The sequence below is a fragment of the Coffea arabica genome, chromosome 7e (genome assembly GCF_036785885.1).
Source record: "Coffea arabica cultivar ET-39 chromosome 7e, Coffea Arabica ET-39 HiFi, whole genome shotgun sequence".
Lineage (NCBI taxonomy): Eukaryota > Viridiplantae > Streptophyta > Magnoliopsida > Gentianales > Rubiaceae > Coffea > Coffea arabica.
In genome coordinates this window covers 11,112,607-11,134,762 of record NC_092323.1, presented here as the reverse complement: position 1 = coordinate 11,134,762, position 22,156 = coordinate 11,112,607, and the positions used below count along the sequence as shown (strand labels likewise).

The 22,156-nt window shown below is 36.8% G+C and overlaps 4 protein-coding genes across 9 annotated transcripts; 2 read left to right on the top strand and 2 right to left on the bottom strand.

The window, feature by feature from the left end:
• The first annotated feature begins 539 nt into the window (after nt 1–539).
• Nucleotides 540–5,748, top strand: LOC113702157 (pre-mRNA splicing factor SR-like 1). 6 transcript variants are annotated; one of them, XM_027223184.2, is made up of 5 exons: nt 540–688; nt 1,694–2,010; nt 3,046–3,126; nt 4,019–4,090; nt 4,644–5,748. In XM_027223184.2, exons 2-5 carry the CDS (start codon nt 1,720–1,722, stop codon nt 5,424–5,426), a joined length of 1,227 nt encoding a protein of 408 aa, XP_027078985.1. In that variant the 5' UTR covers nt 540–688; nt 1,694–1,719; the 3' UTR covers nt 5,427–5,748. The 6 variants fall into 6 exon arrangements, with proteins under 6 accessions (XP_027078985.1, XP_027078987.1, XP_027078988.1 ...); XM_027223186.2 differs by having other exon boundaries at nt 4,019–4,095; nt 4,644–4,947; XM_027223187.2 differs by having other exon boundaries at nt 3,046–3,137; nt 4,644–4,876.
• Nucleotides 5,749–8,256: 2,508 nt separating this feature from the next.
• Nucleotides 8,257–9,184, top strand: LOC113701500 (ubiquitin domain-containing protein 7SL RNA1-like). Its single transcript, XM_027222200.2, has one exon. It carries the CDS (start codon nt 8,257–8,259, stop codon nt 9,106–9,108), a length of 852 nt encoding a protein of 283 aa, XP_027078001.1. The 3' UTR covers nt 9,109–9,184.
• A 743-nt stretch (nt 9,185–9,927) lies between these two features.
• Nucleotides 9,928–15,637, bottom strand: LOC113701461 (transmembrane 9 superfamily member 3). Its single transcript, XM_027222133.2, has 8 exons — nt 15,333–15,637; nt 13,719–13,759; nt 13,042–13,627; nt 12,779–12,916; nt 12,510–12,666; nt 11,424–11,908; nt 10,359–10,611; nt 9,928–10,250 (listed from the first exon to the last, which is right to left on the bottom strand). The coding sequence occupies exons 1-7, from the start codon at nt 15,488–15,490 to the stop codon at nt 10,392–10,394; spliced, it is 1,785 nt and encodes a 594-aa protein (XP_027077934.2). The 5' UTR covers nt 15,491–15,637; the 3' UTR covers nt 9,928–10,250; nt 10,359–10,391.
• Nucleotides 15,638–17,813: 2,176 nt separating this feature from the next.
• Nucleotides 17,814–21,686, bottom strand: LOC113701592 (transmembrane 9 superfamily member 3-like). The gene is made up of 7 exons (XM_027222324.2): nt 21,344–21,686; nt 20,565–20,605; nt 19,881–20,475; nt 19,633–19,770; nt 19,361–19,517; nt 18,511–18,995; nt 17,814–18,276 (listed from the first exon to the last, which is right to left on the bottom strand). The coding sequence occupies exons 1-7, from the start codon at nt 21,493–21,495 to the stop codon at nt 18,057–18,059; spliced, it is 1,788 nt and encodes a 595-aa protein (XP_027078125.2). The 5' UTR covers nt 21,496–21,686; the 3' UTR covers nt 17,814–18,056.
• Nucleotides 21,687–22,156: the final 470 nt, after the last annotated feature.

The following is a 22,156-nucleotide window of genomic DNA, read 5'->3' as shown; positions in this document are numbered from 1 at the left end:
TTAAAAGAATTGAAAGGCTAAAAAAATTGTATTTTAGGAAAGTGATTTGAATATTTTTTTTAATCATTTAAGGAGAAGATAGATCTCTGCAATTCCTCTTTTTTAATTTCAATCATTAAGGTGAAGATTTTTGTGGGAAAGAGAAAGAATTAAATAAAGAAGAAAGAGAAAAAGAAATAAAAGAAAGGAAAATAAGGTAAATGAAAAGTCAAAATAATGCAAGGGCAATTTTGTCCTAAAGGGGGTTAAGTGAGCAAAATTAAAGGTTAGGGGATAAACTGAGAAATGTGGTATTCTTTAAGGGGATAAAATGTGATTAACCCTTTATCAAACTCATAAAAAAAAAAAAAAAAAAAACTCGAATGTTGCAATTCAAAGAACATGGGGACAAAGTGGGACACATAGGGAGTTTAGTCGTGTATTGTAAATCATACCATCTTTCCTTTTGGGGCTAAATGTAAAAAAAATCTCGACTCCAGGCCAAACACGCTTTCGAGAAAGCACGTGGACGGGCACGCTTTTAGTGCAACTTACAAATAAAAGTAAAAGGCCCTGAATTAAACGCCATCAAGGCTATGCCCTAAAAAGGGTAAGCAATTATCGCTCGGAGTCGGAGCCCCAAAATCTCACTCCCACCGCCACCACCACCGCCACCGCCGCTCCTTCAGCCTCCTCCCACCGTGCCGTGGTAGGCTATTAGCAACTTTTCATTTAATATCGTTGAATAATGCGTAATAAAACCCTTGATTTCTTGAGCAATTTCATTCTTCGTCTCCCTATCTTGTAGGAGGTATGCGTTTTTCACCTATAATTTTAGGGTTTCTTTGTTTAGCTGTTTGAGGAATTTTAGGACGAATTTTTGGGTTATGAATTGGATCTTTAATGAAAAGGATTGATTTTTAAGTCTGGGTCTTCGGGGGAACCGTGTTATATGCTTGAATTTGTTTTTCAATTAAATTTATCATATCTTCTGTAAATTTTTTTTCTCGAGCTTCCATATTGTTTGAAGTAGCTGGAAATTGTGCTGTCGGGGTTGGAATTTGAGCTGTGCAGATGGAAGTTTTCGGATTAGCTCGACTTCTGGGATCAATCTTCAGCTTTTTGTTTTCGTCATTTGAAGTTTAGTCTGTTTTAGTCCCTTTGCCAAACGTAATATTACAGGGCGTCTATGGGAGGGGATATTTGTTTTTCTTCTGTGGTATTTCGAACAACTTTGGAAAATTTTCTTGTCTTTGAATCTAAATTTGAGAGCTCTGGCAGAGGTGTGATTTTGGAGCTGTTCTTTAGTTGCATTTATGGGTTCTTTTGGACTTGAGTGGATAGTCTAGGTCCAAATTGGATCTTGGAGTTGGTGAAGGACAGAAGAAGAGGAAAAGAGAATATGAAAGAAATCATCTTCATATATTTCTCCTATTAATGTGATGTTTAAAACTAAAAGGTTCTGCGTAATAGTCTAATTTGTGATACTTTGTGTGTAATAAATCCTCACTCACTTCTTATTTTGAATTATTTTAATTAAACTTCTTGTCTTCTCCTTTGCTATCTCAAAGTTCATGAAGTAGCTTAATGGTTTCACTATTTCATTAGTGTTTTGTTTCTTTTGCTTTAGCAATGAGCCTTTCTTTTCTCATTATGCGGACATTTATGTATGATTGCCTGCTGAGTAACAAATTTTCAATTAATTTATTCATAGGCTGGAATTGATAAAATTATATATATATGGCGGAGATACAGACCTCTGGCAGGCCAATTGATCAATTGTTGGAGAAAGTCCTTTGCATGAATATTCTTTCTTCTGATTACTTCAGAGACCTTTTGAGATTAAAAACTTACCATGAAGTGATAGATGAGATCTACAATCAAGTTGATCATGTGGAGCCATGGATGACTGGCAATTGTCGTGGTCCTTCTACAGCATTCTGCCTTCTATATAAATTTTTTACTATGAAGCTCACTGTCAAGCAAATGCACGGTCTCTTGAAGCACCCAGACTCTCCTTATATCAGAGCTGTAAGTATTGGTTCTCAACCTGTATTGATTGCTCTTGTTGCTGTGCATTACTTTGGTTGAGAAGATGTTGTTTTTAAGTGAACTAATTTTTTGCCACTACCTTAGGGGAACTGTATGTGTTGAACATGGAAGTTTTGGAGTTGGTTAACATCTATCCTATTGACAAGTATATTTTCATAGTATATCATGTGGTGCTAATGGTGGATTTGCTAGCTCTCGTAGTAACTAATATTGCCTAGGTCATTTAAGGAATAGCTTGGGGGAAATTGTTGGCTAAGTAAGTATACTTCTTTCACAATGATGGAATCTTTTTGTTGAAAAGTTGTCTGTTCAATGTTTTCTCTTTCTTTGTAATTTTCCATGATATTTTGGCATTTTGTGAATGATGTTGAAATACAGAAGCATGGAAGCAGCATCTTGTCTTTTTCTGTTTCCCTCTGTAATACTCAGCTCAATTAGATGGCATCACAGAATTGATCAATTGGAAATTGACCTAATTTTCATGTAATGTTGGTGTTTTTGCTACATCAGTGTGAGACAGCCAGGTTCTTTTTGGGTCTCTCCAATGCTTGATGATGCTTGGCAGCAAATATGAGAATAGAAAGTGGTAATAGTTCCAGCATGAAATAGCTTGAAGACATGATTGCTTTTGGCTCTTTGCTACCAAATCCACCTTCACATTTTTTATTTTTTCTGATTTTTTTCTCCTATCTCTTTAGTTGTTTCTTATTTCAGTAGATATACAGAGTATTATACTAGAGAAAATTTGTTTCGCTTTCAATGGTAACAAATATTTTGTGATGAAGTACAAATTAGCTAAGGGCTGGAGGGTAGCAATTTATTTTGCTGCATTAACTGGAGGGTGCAGATTAGATCACAAAATGGTTTTCCTAGCTTTCTTACATTATGAAAATCGCATATCATGTTGACATGTATTTTAATTTTGTTTTGAGTTATCACTGATATTTGAGATATATTTGCATTCCTATCTATGATATTAGTCAGGTAAACTAATGCAAGTTATTGCTTTTGCAGGTTGGGTTCCTTTACCTAAGATATTATGCTGATCCAAAGACTCTATGGAACTGGTATGAACCATTTATCAAGGATGATGAGGTATGCACCAGGTGCATTTCTGACTTCTGACACTTTGGCTTGACTTTGGTTACATGATTTGAAGTCCCAATTGACTTGTTTCCCTCTTGGGGGAATTTAACATCTCTAATTTTTGCAGTAGATGCAATTTTTGAACTTCTGTAGCTTATGATTTGTGAACGTTAGTTAGAAATGTTCTGAAAATTTTTTTTGGAAGAAGAAAACCAATGATAGCTAGTCATCAAGGGCCTTGCTTATTTGTTTTGGAGTGAGGTTCATCTTTCACCACCCCTTTCGCCATTCTTCTTTCCCCTCTTCTCTCTTGAAGACACATAATGGAATCAAAGGGACTAATCCTTTAAATTCAGTCAAATACCTTTTTCATGTGTTTTTGACTTGTGAATATTTTGAACTTGTAATTGGTTAATGCATCTTGCACTCTCCCTATGGTGTCCCCTCATTTTCGTGCTCAATGTGATGTGCAAGGTCTTCTTGCAGAGCGCGCGCATGTTTCTTGTTCATGTGTTGGTTGTTGTCCACATCTTCAATGTGCTATTACAGATTTTGCTGGGTGCAAGTGTAACTCTTTCTTTGCTGCTTAGGTGGTCTTCTTTTATTAGGTGGTCATGCAGCTGTTGATTTTTATCTTTTGGGCTTCTTTTTTGGGATAAGTTGATTTTACCTTTTGCAACTTGAATAAATATGTGGTTTAATAATTTAAGATTCTTCTAAAACTTACAGTAGATATCTTGTGAAACGAATCTCAAATGTCTTATACAAGCTTTTAATGCTGTATGATGTAATTGTTCTTTTGGTAGATATCTAGTGCTTATATGTCTACTACCTCCTTTCGTGTTGAGGTTTTTTGGGTGTTTTATGTTCGTGTTGTTTTATAGTTTGTTTCCTTTTTCAGGAATTTGCTCCTGGATCCAATGGTCGCATGACTACAATGGGTGTTTATATTAGGGACTTGCTTCTTGGACAGGTCAGGTGCCATACCATTCTTTTCTGATGTCCTTGGATTGCAACTGTGATTATCTTACCGTCTAAATGCTTTTATGCTTAGCCTCTTCAGGCAGATTGGAAGAGTTGTCTAAAGTTCATTTTTTCTGAGCTAGAGGCCATGAATGTTAGTGTGACGCATTGCTATTACCCTACTTTCTTCTTTAATTTGTTGCAATGTTTTCAAAATTCTGAAAGAAGATTTAACTATGATTAATGTAAATACTGTAGTTAGGCAGGTCTGGAGGACTTGAAAATGAGGCTGATGAGCATACTCATGTACTTGATTTTGAAGGTTCAAGCAATATACTTCTGTTTATTTGAGCTTGATTCTGACCAGAGGAATTCTTAACCCTTTCACTTCCTAGATAATTATGCTACAGGTTGCTTGCACAAATCCCTTCTTGGACTAAATGTTTGTGAGAATCACTGCTACAGTAGTGCTGAATTGTTTGAGTTGAAAGCATAATATAGTGTTGCATTTGTTGAATTTGACTTTAAATGCAAGTACTTAATCGGACAACTTTTAATTGCAGTACTATTTTGATACTCTTTTTCCTCGCATCCCTGTTCCTGTGCTGCGCTCTGTTGTATCCAATCTCGAAAAACTGAAGCTTCCAACCAAGCATTGTGGTACCACTGGGGAATCAACACGTGGATCTGATGAAACTGCCCGTCGGCCACCATCTGTTAAGGCTGCTCTCTCCGTCTCTTTTGGTCAGCGTGCTCCACATCGTGCATCAACTAGAGATTCATCTCCTGTCCGACGCACCATACCAACACCATCATATGATAGAGACGATGATTCAAGACGTTCCCCCAGTGGTCGTCAAAGCCAAAGCCGTGAGTTGTCTGACCGGGATTATATAGATAGGGATCGTGGCAGGGACAGGGACAGGAACCGAGACAGAGAGAGGGACCGGGACAGGGAACAATATCGGGATAGGGAGCGGGACAGAGACAGAGATAGAGAACGAAGGTATGACTATGATCGACGGTCCCGGGAAAGTGGAAGGGATTATGAGAGGAGGAGCCATGATGGCAGCCGACATTATAGTGAAGGTAGTTCCCGTAGGAGCAGGAGCAGGAGCAGAAGCAGAAGTCAAAGCATGTACGAGCATAGTATGCATGGTGATCATCGTAGTTCACCTCGAGATGGGAACAGGGAGAAGACTACTGCATCCAGCAATCTGGCGAAACTTAAAGATATATATGGCGATTTGGGCAATCAAAAGGAGGACACGGGCAAGGACAGGGGGCCTAATAGGGATAGTGGCACTGAGGAGGTTATTAGACTTGGTGGTTCTACTTGGAGGTAGTGCGAGCACTGTTTTCTTTGCCAGCGTATTAGCTTCATGGATCGACTTGTACCAGATTGGCTCTCTTCCTTTGATGAAGCTTCTATCTCTTTCCTCTAGTTTTTCTCACCCTTCTTGATGACATTCAATCTGATATTTCCAGACTAGACTACACAATATCAGTTATGCCATTGCCTTTCATGAATATGCAGTGGGGAAGGACTGCATGTATATTAGAATTGTTGAATGGTTTATTCTGTTCTAGCGAAGTTTCATTGCTCAATTTATTTCAAAGAACTGAAGACTGATCAGAGTGATCAATCGTCAAGCCCTTTGACGACTATATTTTTTTCTTCGTGTGTGGTTTGCATGTTTATCGGTCTTGTGATGAGAAGAAACAACCAAATGGTTGATTCACCTTTGTTAGGTGATTTATAATCTCAGGTTTGTTGCCTGCTACAATCTGGAATTAACTGACTAGGACTTGCTGTCATGCTTCTTTGCAAGGGTAGAAAGTCTATTGGGCCTAAATGCAAGTTGAAAATTGAGGATACTGAAATCTGAAGTAAGAGAACTGAAGTTTAATGGGTAAATAAAAAGGCCCTAAAAGTAATAGCAAAAATCTGAAGTTTCCCCTGATTTATGTTAGTAGCCAGGAAGCGGCTTTGATGCGTCCATTATAGTTTTGGTCAATGGAGCAAAAACACTTTCGAATGCTAATAGCTAAATGCTCCTTAACTTTGGTAAGAGACAACTTTCGCCTCTATGTTAACACTTTCCAACAAAAACTATTATAACTTTAATAGATAAAAGATTATGCAGATTTAGGGGCTCTTTCCAAGTTTAAATTGCACAAAACTTATCAAATTATCTTTTCCCTAAATTTTCCTAAGCATTTTTACTTTGAACCTCAGGTATTCTTTATCTTTCTTTTCTTTAACAAGACAAAAAAAAATGAGAAAAAGATTTCATGTTCTTTCATCTGAAATTATTTAAGTATAAAACCCTGAATTTCACATGACAGGTATTCTCTCATATACTAATTCAGAAAGGGACTTATATGAATCGTTAAAGAGCAAGTGAAAAGATGAACAAGATCGTACATCTCATTAAATAAATAAAAAAAAAGGTATCCATGATTGAAACATTTTAATTTTGAACCTTAGGAACTCTTTTTCATCCTGCCCTTTGACAAAAGAAAAAAGAAAGTTTCATATTCTCTCGTCTAAAATAATTTAAGTACGACATCCTTAACCTAACAGACAAAGTTTTTCTGGTATAATAAAGCAGAAAGGGACTTTATAAATCATTGAAAAGCAAGTCATAAGATGAACAATATTGTACACCTCATAAAAAATTATCCATCTAGCATATAGAGTAAATACTACTTTTCTTTTCTTTAATTTTCTCCAGTCACTTTGCTCCTTCGAGTGCTAGTGATTAAATTGAGTTTCTAATTTTGATGAACACGATATACCTCTACGCTTATGCTAAATGTATTGTCAAGCACAAAAGTAATTGAGAACATTTTTGGTGCAGTTAAATGGTGAATTAAATTTAATTGAAGTCTATCTTACATGCACTGCTGGTTAACATGTTAATATGGAAACCATTTAAGATTTTATGACATCTACTAACAAATGCGGCATAAATCTAAGAATTAATGTTATGTACAATGTATATAATATCATGATTGGATGTATGACACATATCTAAAATTTAGATTTTAAATTCAAATTAGTTGTCGTGTATCCAACGGTGAATTTACACACCGTCAGTGTATAGAAAATTAATTCTAAATGCAATTGTGCAAAAGAATTATTATTGCTACAGTGTACAGTTGCTAAGATTTGCAAAAATATATAATAAAAATTTAAAATAAAATCACCATGCCAATATGATTTATTTGATAAATTTTCAAGATCAAACTAAATCACATTTTCTCTTAATTTGCACCATATGTACAAAAAAAAAAAAAAAAAAAAACATAGCTAGTGTTCAAGCAATCTTTTTTTTTTTTGTGTCAATTATTGACTACTCTTTAGAGTAACTAAATCTTCAGCCGGTATTATATTAATGCTTAAAATTGGATTATCATGTGCACTGCACAAGATTTTCATGTTAAATCTTGATTTCCAAATACGAATTGTATCCATTGAATATTTTTTTCCTTTTTTGGGTTCACGTCATATGTTCCTTTTATCAGTCTATGAATCAGAACATACTTTTGTATCCAGCGGTTTATCTTTGGATTTATTGAAATTCTAGAAAAAAAACAATTTGAAGTTTTAAAGGGTACGTATCAATGAAAAAGATTGAAACAAACAATAGCATTATGGCCATGTATTTAGAATATAAAGCCAAATAACCGCCGCCAAACTAAAGAACTGCGCAACATCAGAATTTCATGGGACGGGACATCAGAAGTTGGAGTCAATACGAGGATTGTGTTCATCAGATATTAGAGGTTTCAATCGCACTGCCGATCTGATGCAAGGACTGCGTTCATCGGATTGCACGAGTGATTGCACGGTTGATTGATGGGAGAACGACATTGATGGACGATTCCTTGTAAGTTATTTGTGAACGGAGTCCTATCCGCCGTGATAATTGATAATCGGGGTTAAACCCACTCCCACACACACACTTTTTTGTATTTGAAAAAAAAAAAGAAAAAGAAAAAAAAAGGAGGTCACAGGGGCATTTGCCTTTGACTACAGCCCAACAAAGTTGAATATAGATATCCATATCTAATAACGGTTAGGCAAATATCGGATACTGTTACAGCACACTCACTTGATATTATAACGTACTACTCCCTTCTATCTATTATCATTGACAACAACTAAAAATGGATTTGATCTTTCAACCCACAAGAGGCAGGTCATTCTCCATTGAAATAGGTTATTTTGATACCGTGCTTGAGATCAAAGAGAAGATCCAAAAGCACCAAGGAATCCCCATTTCTAAACAATCCTTAATCTTCAATGGCGACGTTCTCAATGATGAACTCAATGTCCACTCCTCAGAAATCCTTGATCGCTCTTGCATTCAACTTGTTGTGGCTTCTGATCCCGAAAAACTTAATACTAATAATACTTGTGCTACTAACAATGTTGTTAAATTGGAACACGAGTTTTCATTGTCGCCCTCCTCCAAGAAAATCCAGCTTCTCGTCAAGATGCCAGCGTCCAAACTTGGTGTTGCGGTGGAGATGGACGTCAATGACAGTATCAGAAGGCTGAAAGAGAAGATTCATGAGATGGAAGGCATTCCGGTTGGCAGGTTAATCATTCATGCAGGAGCAGGCGGTGTTGAATTGCAAGATCATCGAAGTCTAGTTGAATGTGAGCTTTTTGATCACTCAGAAATTGATGTTAGTATTAGGCCATCATCGTCTACGACTTCATCAGGATCGTCGGTGGGGAATTCCAGTGGATCGAAGAAGATGAAGATTATGGTCTTGACAAAGTGCGGAACGAGGAAGATCCCTGTGGAAGTGAGCCCTTCTGATAATGTTGGACAACTCAGAAACGAGCTTCAAAAGTTAAACCACAACCTGGATTTGAATCTTCCACAAGAAGGATATTTCTTCATTTACAAACAAAATGTGATGGATGATGATCGATCATTTAGATGGCACCATGTCGTTCAAGGAGATACCATTGAGATCTTCAATGGGAGCATTTCAGGTGGATTGTGAGTTCTCTTTTTCCATTCATTCTGTTTGTTCTTTTTGAGCTGCATATAAAATTACAGGGGTCTAGTTTTTGATACTTTTTGTAATTATGTTTTTCGATATTTGCTTATTACTTCGGATCATATATTCATTTCCCCGCTACTACATTGAATTTAAGCTTGGGACGTTATTTGTCTTCAAACAATTAAAATAATTATTCATAACAAAGACTTTGTCTCTTAAAAATCAAATGTTAGTTGACTTCAGAATAGCAAAAAATTCCAATGTGACCCAAAAAAATAAAACGAACAATAATAAGGACTTCATCACTTTTATCAGCTTCTTTCCTTGATGCAAGTTCAAGTTATCAATGGCGCGTACGTTTATTTGAGGATAATTGTATGCTTTTCAGACAACTTGCTTGCGCCATTAACTAAAGTCTCGTCTCGTCAAACAAATGGTTCTTCCATTCAATAGCTAAACAACAAGACCCCCAAGACCGAATTCCTAATTAACTTTCCGGCTTCAGTAAAACCGGGTCACCAACCCCACCGTATACATATATATATATATGTATATATGTATATAGTGTGTGTGTGGCACAAACAAGGTGTCTTTAATTTGAGGGCCGCTTAGAACTCCTGATTTGCTTTGTTACTAAAGTTAGAAGAGTTGATAATCACAGAAGAAGCAGGAAACATGAATCCGGAGATTTTGTGTCAAAAGGCAGTAAGAGTGAAAACGAAGGTAAGAAAGTAGCGAGCTATGTATGGACGCACGACGTACAGAATCAGCGAAAGCAATGCCCTTTTCTGGTGGGGGTTCAAAAGAATTGAACAACTCTTAGATGCAAAATTGAGGCGGCATGCAATTATCATTGTTTCACACACTACAGTTTCTATTGGTACATAAAATTCAATAAAAAAAGAAAAGGAGACCCAAAAAAAAACCTAATTTATACTTTAGACACCAATTATTTAGTTGTCAACAAAATAACCTCAGTCTGCTTCCGCATAACCCTGGCTGCTGCCTCTTGACTCACTCTGGCTTTCTCCTAAAATATTTCTCCTATTTCAATGGTTACCCAAATTGTATCTAATCCAGCTGGAAAATCATGCAATGTGTGACCACTCAGCTGCACTCAACAGTTTGCCTTTGACAAAGACCTGAGAGGACATGGCATCGCATTCCCGCTTCTACTCGTCAGAGTCTTCCAACAACATATTCTCACATTTTACAGAAACCCAACAAATTTTCTACAGAGGAAAACATACCTAGTGAATATGGACGATTGATCACCCAACATCTTATTCACACTTGATTGAGCGATATATGTGGCGGACAAAGAACAATGCCGCACGGAAACCAACGGTCCCCAGCATGAGAAAGAAGGCATAGCAAACGCAAGCCATGTAACCAAAGAAAAATGACGTTTGCATGAAGCCAGACATGTCTGATCGCGCATAATAGTAATAGAGGCAGTATCCATAGATGAACAACCCAGTTGAGCCACCGCAAAGAAAAGATCTGAAGGCAACAGAATCCAAATAGCTTGGGATGAGAACACGAAACCACGAAAGTAAAAGTTACTCATTACTTAGCCTTAATTGATGTTAGACAGAACCTTCACAGATATGCTTCCGCAAGCCAATAAACAAAAGTCTAACTGCAATTTCACATATCTTTTACCAATTCACCGAACATTACTATAATATGATGGTATTAAAGTTTGTCGTTCTCTCTCTCTTTTTCTCTAGGACCAGACACCTTAATCATAGTCATCACTCATTGTCAATACCAATTAAAATGATTAAACTGTGTCTTTATGCACACTAAAATTTTCTATCCCTTCTACAGCACAAAACAACTTCATATATAGAGAAATCAATTGATTACTTTGGTCCGCTTTGATCAATCTATGAATCATTTTTCTAGCAAGCCTCGAAGCTTTATAACTTACTTTAATAATCTAATAGATCATCATGAAATGCATTACCAATTTCAAAATGAACTTAATTAGATATATGTTGTAAGTCAAATTCAAAATTGAGATATCCAAAAAAGTGAAATCAAGAAAAATTGGCATCCTCCTGGCTAGGCTACCATATGTTGGACTTGCCGGAAACTATTATTCATATCAAATAGAACTATCAGAAAACATCATGCGGTACTTCACACATGATTTAGACAATCAACCATATACTTTAAACTATCTGGTGTGACAAGGAGCCCTTGATTTAGACATCCATTGCCAGAAAACATCATGAGAAACAAACTTTAATCAACTAAAAACAAGTATTGCAAATTTAGTCAATAAAGATTTAAGTCGGAAAACATACCTCCACCACCATTCATGGTCTTCAGCAGCAAGTTGAAAATATGTAAGAGCCACAGTGATGAATGCAGTGACAATCAGGAGAATAATGAAGACTATGAATAAGATGCTGTAGATGGTGTAAATCCTGTGACCCCAAACACTAGCAAATATGTAGTAGAGCTCAATGTATATGGCACTGAAAGGCAAGAAACCTGCCATTGCCATCTGAGGTAGAGTTCCACGGTACCAAGGCAATGGTGGGATCTCTCTTGGGTATTTTGTCGTACGACATGGAGCTTGAAACTCTGCCTTGCTATTCTTTCCTGCAATCCCACCTAAGACTAGCAAAGGTGATGTGACAAGGGCCCATATGAGAAATATGACCACAATAGTACCAAATGGAAGTGCTGCAGTGGCACTGTAAGCAATAGCAACAGTGTTGAGGAAGCAAAATGTTAAAAACAGCGGTCCACAAAACAGGCCTCCAGTCAACAACAAGTTTCTAACCTGTAGAAGGGGGAAAAGAAAATGAGAATAATTAGTCATAGCTTCTATGAGTGATGCAAATTCTTACCACCACATTGATTGTGTGCAACAGCTTGGAAGAAAAAGAGAAATAACTGATGGAGATGTTTTGTCCGTTATAACATGCGATCCAGTTATTTAGTGTGAAAATAATGACACTTTCAAAAACACAAAGATGCAATTGCAGCATAGTTCTCATCTTCTTCAAAAGTTAGAAATTTATGGATCCAAGCACAAAAACAGAGGAAACACTTCCATATGTACCCTAACATTTTAAAGCTCCATCCCCGAGAGAATTCTTATGGACCATTTACTGAAAAGTAATAAGTTTCCAAATTGAAGGACTGCAAAATTGGATGTGCAAAAATGTTCGCAAGTTCCAAACCAGGGAAGAGCTACATCATGCTTCCAAGACATACAATACACAAGTCTCCCCAAATTAACATGCATACCCAAAAACCCAAAAAAAGAGGAACAAGAAGAAGAAGATGATGATGATGATGATGAAATTACAGTGATACAATTCTAAACTAAAAAGATCACAAAACAATTCTTATACTAGCCAAAAGTATGAGTTACATACCCAATTGGTTCCCTCAAGCTGGCAATAGAAAGAGGCTGCAGTATAGCCAGCAATTCCAGAAGTAAGTGCATATATGACCACCAATGCAGTGAAGAGAGCTCCTCGGTTATAAGGGTAAAATACACCAACAAGAGCAAGAATAAATATAAAGATTGTTCTGAAATGGAAAAGTGCACAATTAACTTCACCACCTTCTGGCACCACGGAGTTAAAAGAAACTTGCTTGAGTTGCATAATACTATGAGACAAAACTCCAAAGACTAACTTACAGGGTAAATAGCTGAGAACCAGATCCAAGGGAAGCAGCAAGCAAGGATTTGTATTTAGGGAATCTGAAGACATCACCATGAATATACTTCCACCCAGTTTCTTCTTGGTCATCAGCCGTCTCCTCATCGTGCTCGTATCTTTCAATAAACACCAAATATTATTACAGAGCATTTATCCATCAGGACAAACAGTAAAAGACAGTCAAGCAGCACGAATGAATTTGTATAACATGAATGGGTCACAAATAATAAGATGTACTTACTTAACAAAATCATTCTTAAGGACTCGCATCAAAATTGTGGCCAGAAAACCAGTTAAGAGGAGAACTGTGACACATGAATTGATAATTGAGAACCAATGAATTTCCAAGTGATGTGGTAAGGAAGATGAATGAGAATATTTCTCCATCCTCTTTTCAAAAGGGGTAGTGGTTTCCTTCCATTTGACGGAGTACATGAATTCCACATCCACTTCCTTATCATCAGTTATATCCACTATAGAACCAGGGTCAGTTCGTGCATTGATCTCAATAACACGATCCTTTTTGTATAAGATTTCAAAATGGATATTCTTAAATAAGTAATACTTGTACTCGCTTGGATCAGTTTTGCCAGTCTTTTCAACCTTCCCCAAGAAACCCCACAAAGGCAAGTCATCATAGTACATCTCAAAGTAGTAGTCTTTTGAGACAGCATTTCGAAATTGAGCAACTTCTTCCTTTGACAACTTCTTTTTGCAAACAACTTCAGACTCTTTATCGTGCAAAAATTCCAGATTATATGGAGCAACAACTAAACGATCACCATTCAAAACTTCACCAAGTGCTTCCCTTTTCTCTTTCACCTGAGCTGCAAACATTATACATCAAGAATCAAGCCTTGACTAAGGAAAAAAGATAAACAACTAATGGAAGAAGAATAAAAGCGATCATCTTGATACCTGGTAAACAGAATGGAAGATCGAAATACCGGTAGGTTTCACTACAACATACAGGGGGGGAAAGAGTTTAAAGTCAGTAATGAAACTTAAGTAAAATAAACAGAATATATACACATAATTTCATACTGAATTTTGCAAGCTCATAAATTGAGAGAAGGGTGTCACTAGAGAAGTCTTTTATAGATGGAAGATGTTGACTGAAAGTCTTCTCAAAGTCGCAACTTAGCTATTCAACAGGGATTCTCATAGATAATATTATCAAGAACTACTTTACTTTCAATTGACAAGAACAGGTTGCAAATAGGCCCTTTACTTAGCAGCTCCACAATATCAATTACCAACATAACCCTCCATTCCAAAATCATTCGCTATATAGGACTTGTAGCTAACAGAAGCCTTGCAAGCACAATGGAAGTTCTGGGCTATCCACAAGTCCAAAAGGTGGCATCAAATACATCTTAAACAATTATTAAAAGAGCCATTTTATGTCAACACATTGCCAGCTTGCAATTTTAAAACCAAAAAAAATTACTTGGATACCCCACTAACAACCAATTTTATTAACAGAAACCAACTCCATCTCTTGCAAGTATACGATCATTGATCAAGACAGAGACCAAAAGAGCATCTTCTTCTTGTTAACTGACCAAATCCCCAAGGAGCAATATGCAAATCACTATTCTTTTTGACTGTCCTATACACTCAGTTGCAAGTGTTATAATGCGTCTGTCACATTTAAGTATCAGGATAATTGCATTAGACAAAGTTTCTTTTCATGATCTAGTAAGTTAATTCCTCTCAACTTATTTCTTGGGGAAGCATACGTTCTGCTTCCATGGCTTACAAACATATTTACCAACTGCAAAGAAACATTGATACAGATGCAATAAATTCTCACATAATTCCTGATAACTAGCTAAAGTGTAGGGAATACTTGTATCAAGTGCTAGATCATACGTGTATTGTACTTCTCACCATATTTCTTTTAGCCACAACTTGATACTTTTCGTACTCTTCACAACTTAAGATGATTCATTTATTATTATATCAAATACTTGTCACTTTTCCCTCATTCTTGCAGAGCTTCCAATCAACGTTTAAAAACAGAAACAAAAAGGAGCTAATTTTCTTCCCGAATCTCCCCTTTCACACCATCAAAATGCAAACTTTTCTTTAGTTCAGCAGTATAGGCAACAAAACTAATTCAAGCACCAGCAACAATTAACATTCTCACAATCTCCAAGCTATTACTTCAGCTTAAAAAAAATTAGCGCAATTAGCAAACAAAAATCTCCCACACAACTGCCAATACTGTAATTAGACAAACAAGATGCAGCTTTTAACTCTAGATCCAACCAACTGGAATCCCACTGACATAAAACTTGAAACACGCGATCCACCGACACATCCATGCAGCATTTCTAAGCATCAAAAACTCCAAAATCTCAGAAAGGACGAAGAATACTCAATCCAAACAAAATTTAAACTCTAAAATACTATAGTTGGAACAATTAGCCATAATTTTACGGCAGCCATTCAACAAATAACATCAAACGTTTAACTTACGACAGCAGAAAAAATCACTAAAAGTGGAAAAGACCTGAAGAAGATTACCTAGGATTATGGAAAGGTCCGACCTTGTTAGCGTAAAGAGGAACCTGATCTGAGACTTTGTATTTGTGATCTGACGCATCTGACCTCACTTCCGTAGCGCTAAGAAGTATAACCGCTAAAATTAGAACGGAGTAAAGATTCCGGCAACTCCTCCCCATCGTCGGCGTCAATTCGGTCGTTGGAATAAGAGGGGAGAGAGAGAGAGAGAGAAGCAGATCTCAATAAGCCCCGAGAGGAGGAGAGAGAGAGAGAGAGAGAGTTTAGAGAGCAGATTTCCAGACTGCTCTTCTTAATACTGGTCTGCTGGAGTGGTGTAGGAAGGTACGAAACAATTGAAAATTTTTCACCCACGCGCAAATCTACGAATTTGACAAACCAACAGACGATGAATGAGTGAAAACGACATCGTGTCTTCTTTTGTTTATGGTTATTTCTATTTTTTCCTTTTTCTTTTTCGGTGTTCTGGTACGTTTGGTCAATTCTTCCTTTTTTTTTTTGGAAAAAAAAAAATTTTCATCACAAGGGATTAAGACAGAAGATCTAACACGTGCAGCTAATGGTTTGGTTATCGCAATCTAGTGATGAAATTCAAAGTTCAGAACATCGACCTTTTCTTTTAGAACTTCTACTTTTGGTTGTTAAAGAAAAAGGAAATAGAAATGAAAAAAGAAATAGTTTCAGAGATATTTTAGATCAAAACGAAATAAAATTTTAAAAACAAAAAATCTAAATTAAAAAAATTTGCTAGCTAATAATGGTCTATATTTCTTTACATTGGGGTCATGGTGGGATAGCAAATGATGTAGATAAATTAAAATCTGATTAAGATCAACCACTTCAGAGGATTTTAAAGAGTAATTAACACCTTAAAAAATTTCATGCACAATTAAAATTAAGAAAGTCAAGATATTTTTTAGAGAAATATGTTTTAATTCATGGTATAATTTAAGTTGTATTGAAAACTAAAATAATCTCTTCATATGTGTCAAATTTTCAAGGTGTAAAATTTGCTTTTGTTCCAATATAACTAAAATAAATAGTTTACGTTAAAAAATTTATACCTTATAAAAATTTAACTTTATCTTATTTTTGTATTGTTGTTATAAATTTCATAAGTAGGATAACATAAGGGTAGTATTGGAACAAAAGTTTTATCTTTCTTGTATTTCCTCCAATGGGGTTAAAATGTTACAAGAAATGTCGATTCAAAAGAGGTAAGTGAGATTTTAAAAACCTCAGGGAAGCTGAGTGATATTATGAAAAACTTCGGGGGAGGTTTTTGAAATTATCCCTATAATATAAGATAACAATTATTGGCGTGTGAATTTATATGATAGTTTAGGTATGATCTAACCTTTTCAATTGTTATGAATGATTATTTTGAGGATGCACTTGTGAATGATTTTATGCTACTTTTCTCACGAGATCCCAAATCCAAGTATGGTCGATCAACCATCAGGTAAATCGAATTCTTCTTGGCATTTCGAAACAATAAAGAAAGGAAACAAATGGGAGTAACAACATCTCAATTCTTAGAAGAACAAAGGAAATCGGTACCAACTACCAAAGACCAGTGGACCGCGTCTCGAAACTGTCGCACAACAATGGGAGTTCAACATCTCAAAGTTAAAGAGAGTCTGAAAGACTGCAAAATGTTACGATCATATCATATCTAGGATTCTCTTTTAAACATTCTTTGCACGAGACAAGATTGCGAGGTCCAAAAGGAGATCGATAATTGCAAAACAGGCAAAGATTTACAAAGGAAATGGCAAACGAGGAATGAGTTTTCAGAAGAAACTTTTCATGGCTAAGGCCAGCAGAGGGAGTCTGAATTTTATTAGTACTAGAAACTTTAGCACTTGGTAGTACATCAAATGGGAAGGTGATAGTTGTGTTCCCACAGTTACTTTTACTTGTCTAGAGCCTATAGTCTGGGTGCGTGAAATAAAAGCGTCATTGTCACATAATGACTATGCTAAACAACCTGATATAGGTGAGTTAGCAGTTAGATCGTTCATATGAAAAGGTGTGGGAGAAGTCAGGTCAGGTAGAAGCATTTGAAAGTTGACATGACCGGTTGATCCAACGTTATTGCTTTGCATATATTTATACTCGAACAAACAACCGAAATGCCACGCAGTCATCACAATTGTAAGAGGAAGATGGTCATTTCCTATTTCCTAACAGACTAATGTAACCCAGTACCCCCAGCAACACGGCTTCGGTCGCATGCTTGCCGTAGGTTAGAAGACTTCGTAGTTAGTTCAGTACTTGAGTTCTTGTCAAACGGGATGGGATTCCCTATTCTTTTGTCAGTTTTGTGGTTGCTTTCGAACACTTAGAACAAGAGTGGCTCTGATTCTGTTGATGTTGTGCCACCCCCTTCCCCCCCCCCCCCCCCCAAAAAAAACAACAAAAAACAAAAACAGTATCAGGTACCAACACTGAAAAAATGCCGTACTTTTACCACAAAGAACATGAACAAAAGCATAGCTTTGATATCTTCAAAGATGGAAGGAATGACATGAACTGCAAAACTAGCACATTGATATTACTTGTTGAACCGTAAATGCAAAATGTGACCATGGTTTCTACATCACTTCTGTAAGATAATACAGGCTCTGCTTCACTACTCTTGTCCTACACATTCTTTTCTCGATCCATGACTGCTGATATTAATCAAGAATTAGAGCAAAGAAGCCACCTTTGTCCAGTCACTTGCTACTCGCACTTGATTGAGCGGTATATATGACGGACAAAGAACAGTGCTGCACGGAAGCCTACGGTCCCGAGCATAAGAAAGAAACCATAGCATACGCAAGCCATGTAACCGAAGAAGAATGAAGTCTGCATGAAGCCTGACATATCAGAACGAGCATAATAGTAATACAAGCAGTACCCATAGATGAATAATCCAGTTGATCCACCACAGAGGAAAGACCTAGAGGAAGCAAGCAAACAAGCATATATTAGTGCTTTAGAACTAGGCCATCACTTTCCCTTATACTAGCCCTAAAAAAAACCTACTTGTTTTCGTCGTCATTTATGTGTAACAAGCATAACGTGTACATTGTGTTCCAAAAATTCCAAGAAAGAGTCAAAAAAGTTTTAAAATTTCTTTATAAGGCAGCCAGTTAATAAGAGCAACATGGAATCCAGAATAATGATTACATACCTCCACCACCATTCATGGTCTTCAGCGGCAAGCTGAAAGTATGTCAATGCCACAGTGATGAAAGCAGTGACAATTAGAAGAATAATGAAGACAATAAATAGGATGCTGTAGATAGTATAAATCCTGTGACCCCACACACTTGCAAATATATAGTAAAGCTCAATGTAAATTGCACTGAAAGGCAAAAACCCTGCCATTGCCATCTGAGGTAGTGTACTGCGGTACCATGGCAATGGGGGAATCTCTCTGGGGTACTTTGTGGTACGACAAGGAGCTTGGAATTCTGCCTTGCTATTCTTTCCGGCAATCCCACCCAAGACTAACAAAGGTGATGTCACAAGGGCCCAGATAAGAAAGATGACAACAATTGTACCAAATGGCAATGCAGCAGTAGCCCTGTATGCAATAGCAACAGTGTTAAGAAAGCAGAAATTCAGGAACAATGGTCCGCAAAACAGGGCCCCTGTCAATAGTAGATTTCTCACCTGTCAAAAGAAGAAATAGAACATCAGAACAGCCAGAAGTAGATTACATTAGCACATTTACAGTGTAAAACAATAAAAATTACAGAGATCAAGAAAATAAGAGACAACTCCAAAGTAGGATTTTTTCTTCTCCATAAATTTTCTTCACCAAATGATTATCCAAGAGTAAAACTTTTAAAGAAACATATAAGTTTGGAGAACTTAGAAAGCCACGTTTGAAATAGAAGGGAAGAGGGAATTTCACTTCTGAGTTTTATTTCAGTTCAACAACCAGGAGGAGTACCAGTAAACCAAAAAGGATTGCCAAAGAAATTCATGCCAGTAGATCCATGAAATAAAACAAATAAGTTTTCTGCAAAGCATACCCAATTTTTCCCTTCTAGTTGGCCATAGAAAGAAGCTGCTGTGTAGCCAGCAATTCCAGAAGTAAGAGCATATATGACAACAAGTGCAGTGAAGAGTGCTCCACGGTTGTATGGATAAAATACACCAACAATAGCAAGAATAAAGATAAAGACCACCCTGTTTAAAAGGAAGAATGACCAAAGCTGTATTAACAATCTGGAGAAAAATGAAAGATACCAATCCTGCTAGTTCAAGACAAAGTACAATAAGCCCAGGTCAGGAGCACACTCACAGGATGAATAACTGGCTGCCACAACCAAGGGCTGCAGCAAACAAAGATTTGTACTTTGGATACCTAAAAACATCACCATGGATATATTTCCACCCAGTCTCTTCTTGGTCGTCAGCTGTGTCCTCATCATTAGCATACCTTTAAAACATAGAACCACACATTGAACGTTACAAGGAGGACCAAATCACCAAAAAAGAAGGGAGACAGGGTGCAAATACAGAGAATGGCTAATAAGAGATGTGACTCACTTGACAAAGTCATTCTTAAGCACTCGCATTAAAATAGTGGCAAGAAAACCCGTAAGAAGGAGTACTGTCACACAGGAGTTAATAATGGAGAACCAATGAATTTCCAAATGATGTGGTAATGATGAAGAATGTGAATATTTATCCATCCTCTTTTCAAAAGGAATATCTGTGTCTCTCCATTTCACTGAATATGTGAAGTCTACATCAACTCCTTTATCTTCAGTGATATCTACTTGAGCATTTGGATCATTTCGCTCAGTTCGTGCACCGATCTCAATCACGTGGTCCTTATTGTAGGAAATATCAAAATGCAGGTGCTTAAAAAGGTAATACTTGTGCTCGCCGGGATCAGATTTTCCATCTTTCTCAACTCTTCCCAAGAAGCCCCAGACAGGCAAGTCATCATAGTACATTTCAAAGTAGTAATCTTTTGCAACTGCCTTTCGAAATTGTGCAACTTCATCCATAGTCAACTGCTTTTTACAAACCAATTCTGAGTCTTTGTCAACTAAAAATTCGAGTTTATAAGGAGCACTGACTAAACGATCTCCATTCAACACTTCACCAAGAGCTTCCTTTTTCTCTTTTACATGAGCTGCCAGCCACATTTCACCAGTAACTTCAAATTAAAATCTGACCAGACAAATAATTTGGAATGGAAGAATAAAGCAGTAAAATCTCAACCTGGTAAACAGAATGGGAGATCAAAAAAGCGGTATGTTTCACTGGAATCAGGAACAAAAAAAAAACGTCAATGTTAGCAGCATTATTGTGCATGCACAGACAATAAAATTGTAACCCAATTTGACCAAAACTCAAAATAGCACCACAAAGCCAAAACAAACAGAATTCTTAAATCCATTTATCCAGCTAGAAACTCAAGCATTCTTTAAAAACTCTCTCTCTTTAAAACTTGACCACATTCAAATTGCTTAAACCGTTGACTCTTCCAATTTAACAAGCACCGAGGTCAACGAGTACTCCAAGAAAATACTCAGCGAAGCTAATCTGCATTATTTTCTAATTTCCTAACAGCTATCAGGCATATCTAGCTACAGCATATTGTGTTTGTAATGCTCCCGTAATGGAAATCCTTAATTTTATCTTAAAATCCTTACTTTCCCGTTCACTGGTCTCCTTATCACATAAATCTCAATCACCCACACTACCTTACCCTCCCCGTAACCCCACCCTCAAAGATTGAATACGAAGGAAAAGGGCTCAACTGAATTGACCAAAACTACTAAAAATTGTACAACGATTCAATCAAAGAAGCACAATTCACACCAGCTCCAGTGAGAACACATAAACGAAAATTATCAACCAAAAGAAATAAATACCAAAAAAATCAACCTTTTTACCGCGAATGTTGCTAAATTTACAGAAAACAAAGCAATGGGCTATCAATTGTCCAACAATCCAAGTGATAGATAATGAATTGAAGTGTTTGATGAAACGTCAACCTGGGGTTTTGAAAAGGGCCAACTTTATTGGCGTAAAGAGGGACTTGATCTTTAGGTTTGTATGTGTGATCCGATGCATCCGATTTCACCACTGTTGCCACCGTTGACAGCAGCAACCCCAAAACGACGAGGTCCCATCTCCTCAACACCATTCCTCCAATTCTTTCCACCTCACCGGACTCGGACTTAGCCAGAAAAAAGCTTTTGTGTGTGGATTTGGTGTGTGTTTTGTGAATAAATATGGAGGGCGGAGACGGGGAAAGAGGGGAAAGGGGAAGAGCACAGATCTCGATTAAGGTGGAGGGTAATTTTGGGAACGAGGAGAAAAAAAGGACTACAAAATTTCCCAACAAATTAATTATTCTTAATCCTAGTTTTAATACATTATTTGACGTTTTAATTGAGGGTTAAGTAGTCGGTGATCCACGCTCTTTCATTGAAAGTTGGACAAATTGGGGTCTGATGTGACATGGACTTCTTAGCGAACTAGTTGAAGTCTTTTCTTAGCAATAAAAAGAAGTTCGGATGGATTCGAATTAAATAGTTTGGATGGATTCGAACTAAATATGCAACAATATTCGATAATATCTAGAATCATAACTTGATTACAAATTATACTGATCACATCGACAGTAAATTTGAATACACATTACTAAAAGTTAGAGTCGGAAATGGAATCTACATGCTAGGTGATTCTCGCCATTCTCAATTTCTTTTTTCCCCCCTTTTTTTACAATTTAACTTTCTTAATTCTCATGTTTTGTGTGATTTTATATTTGGATTTTTCTAATATGTACCCTTAAAGCACTCGTT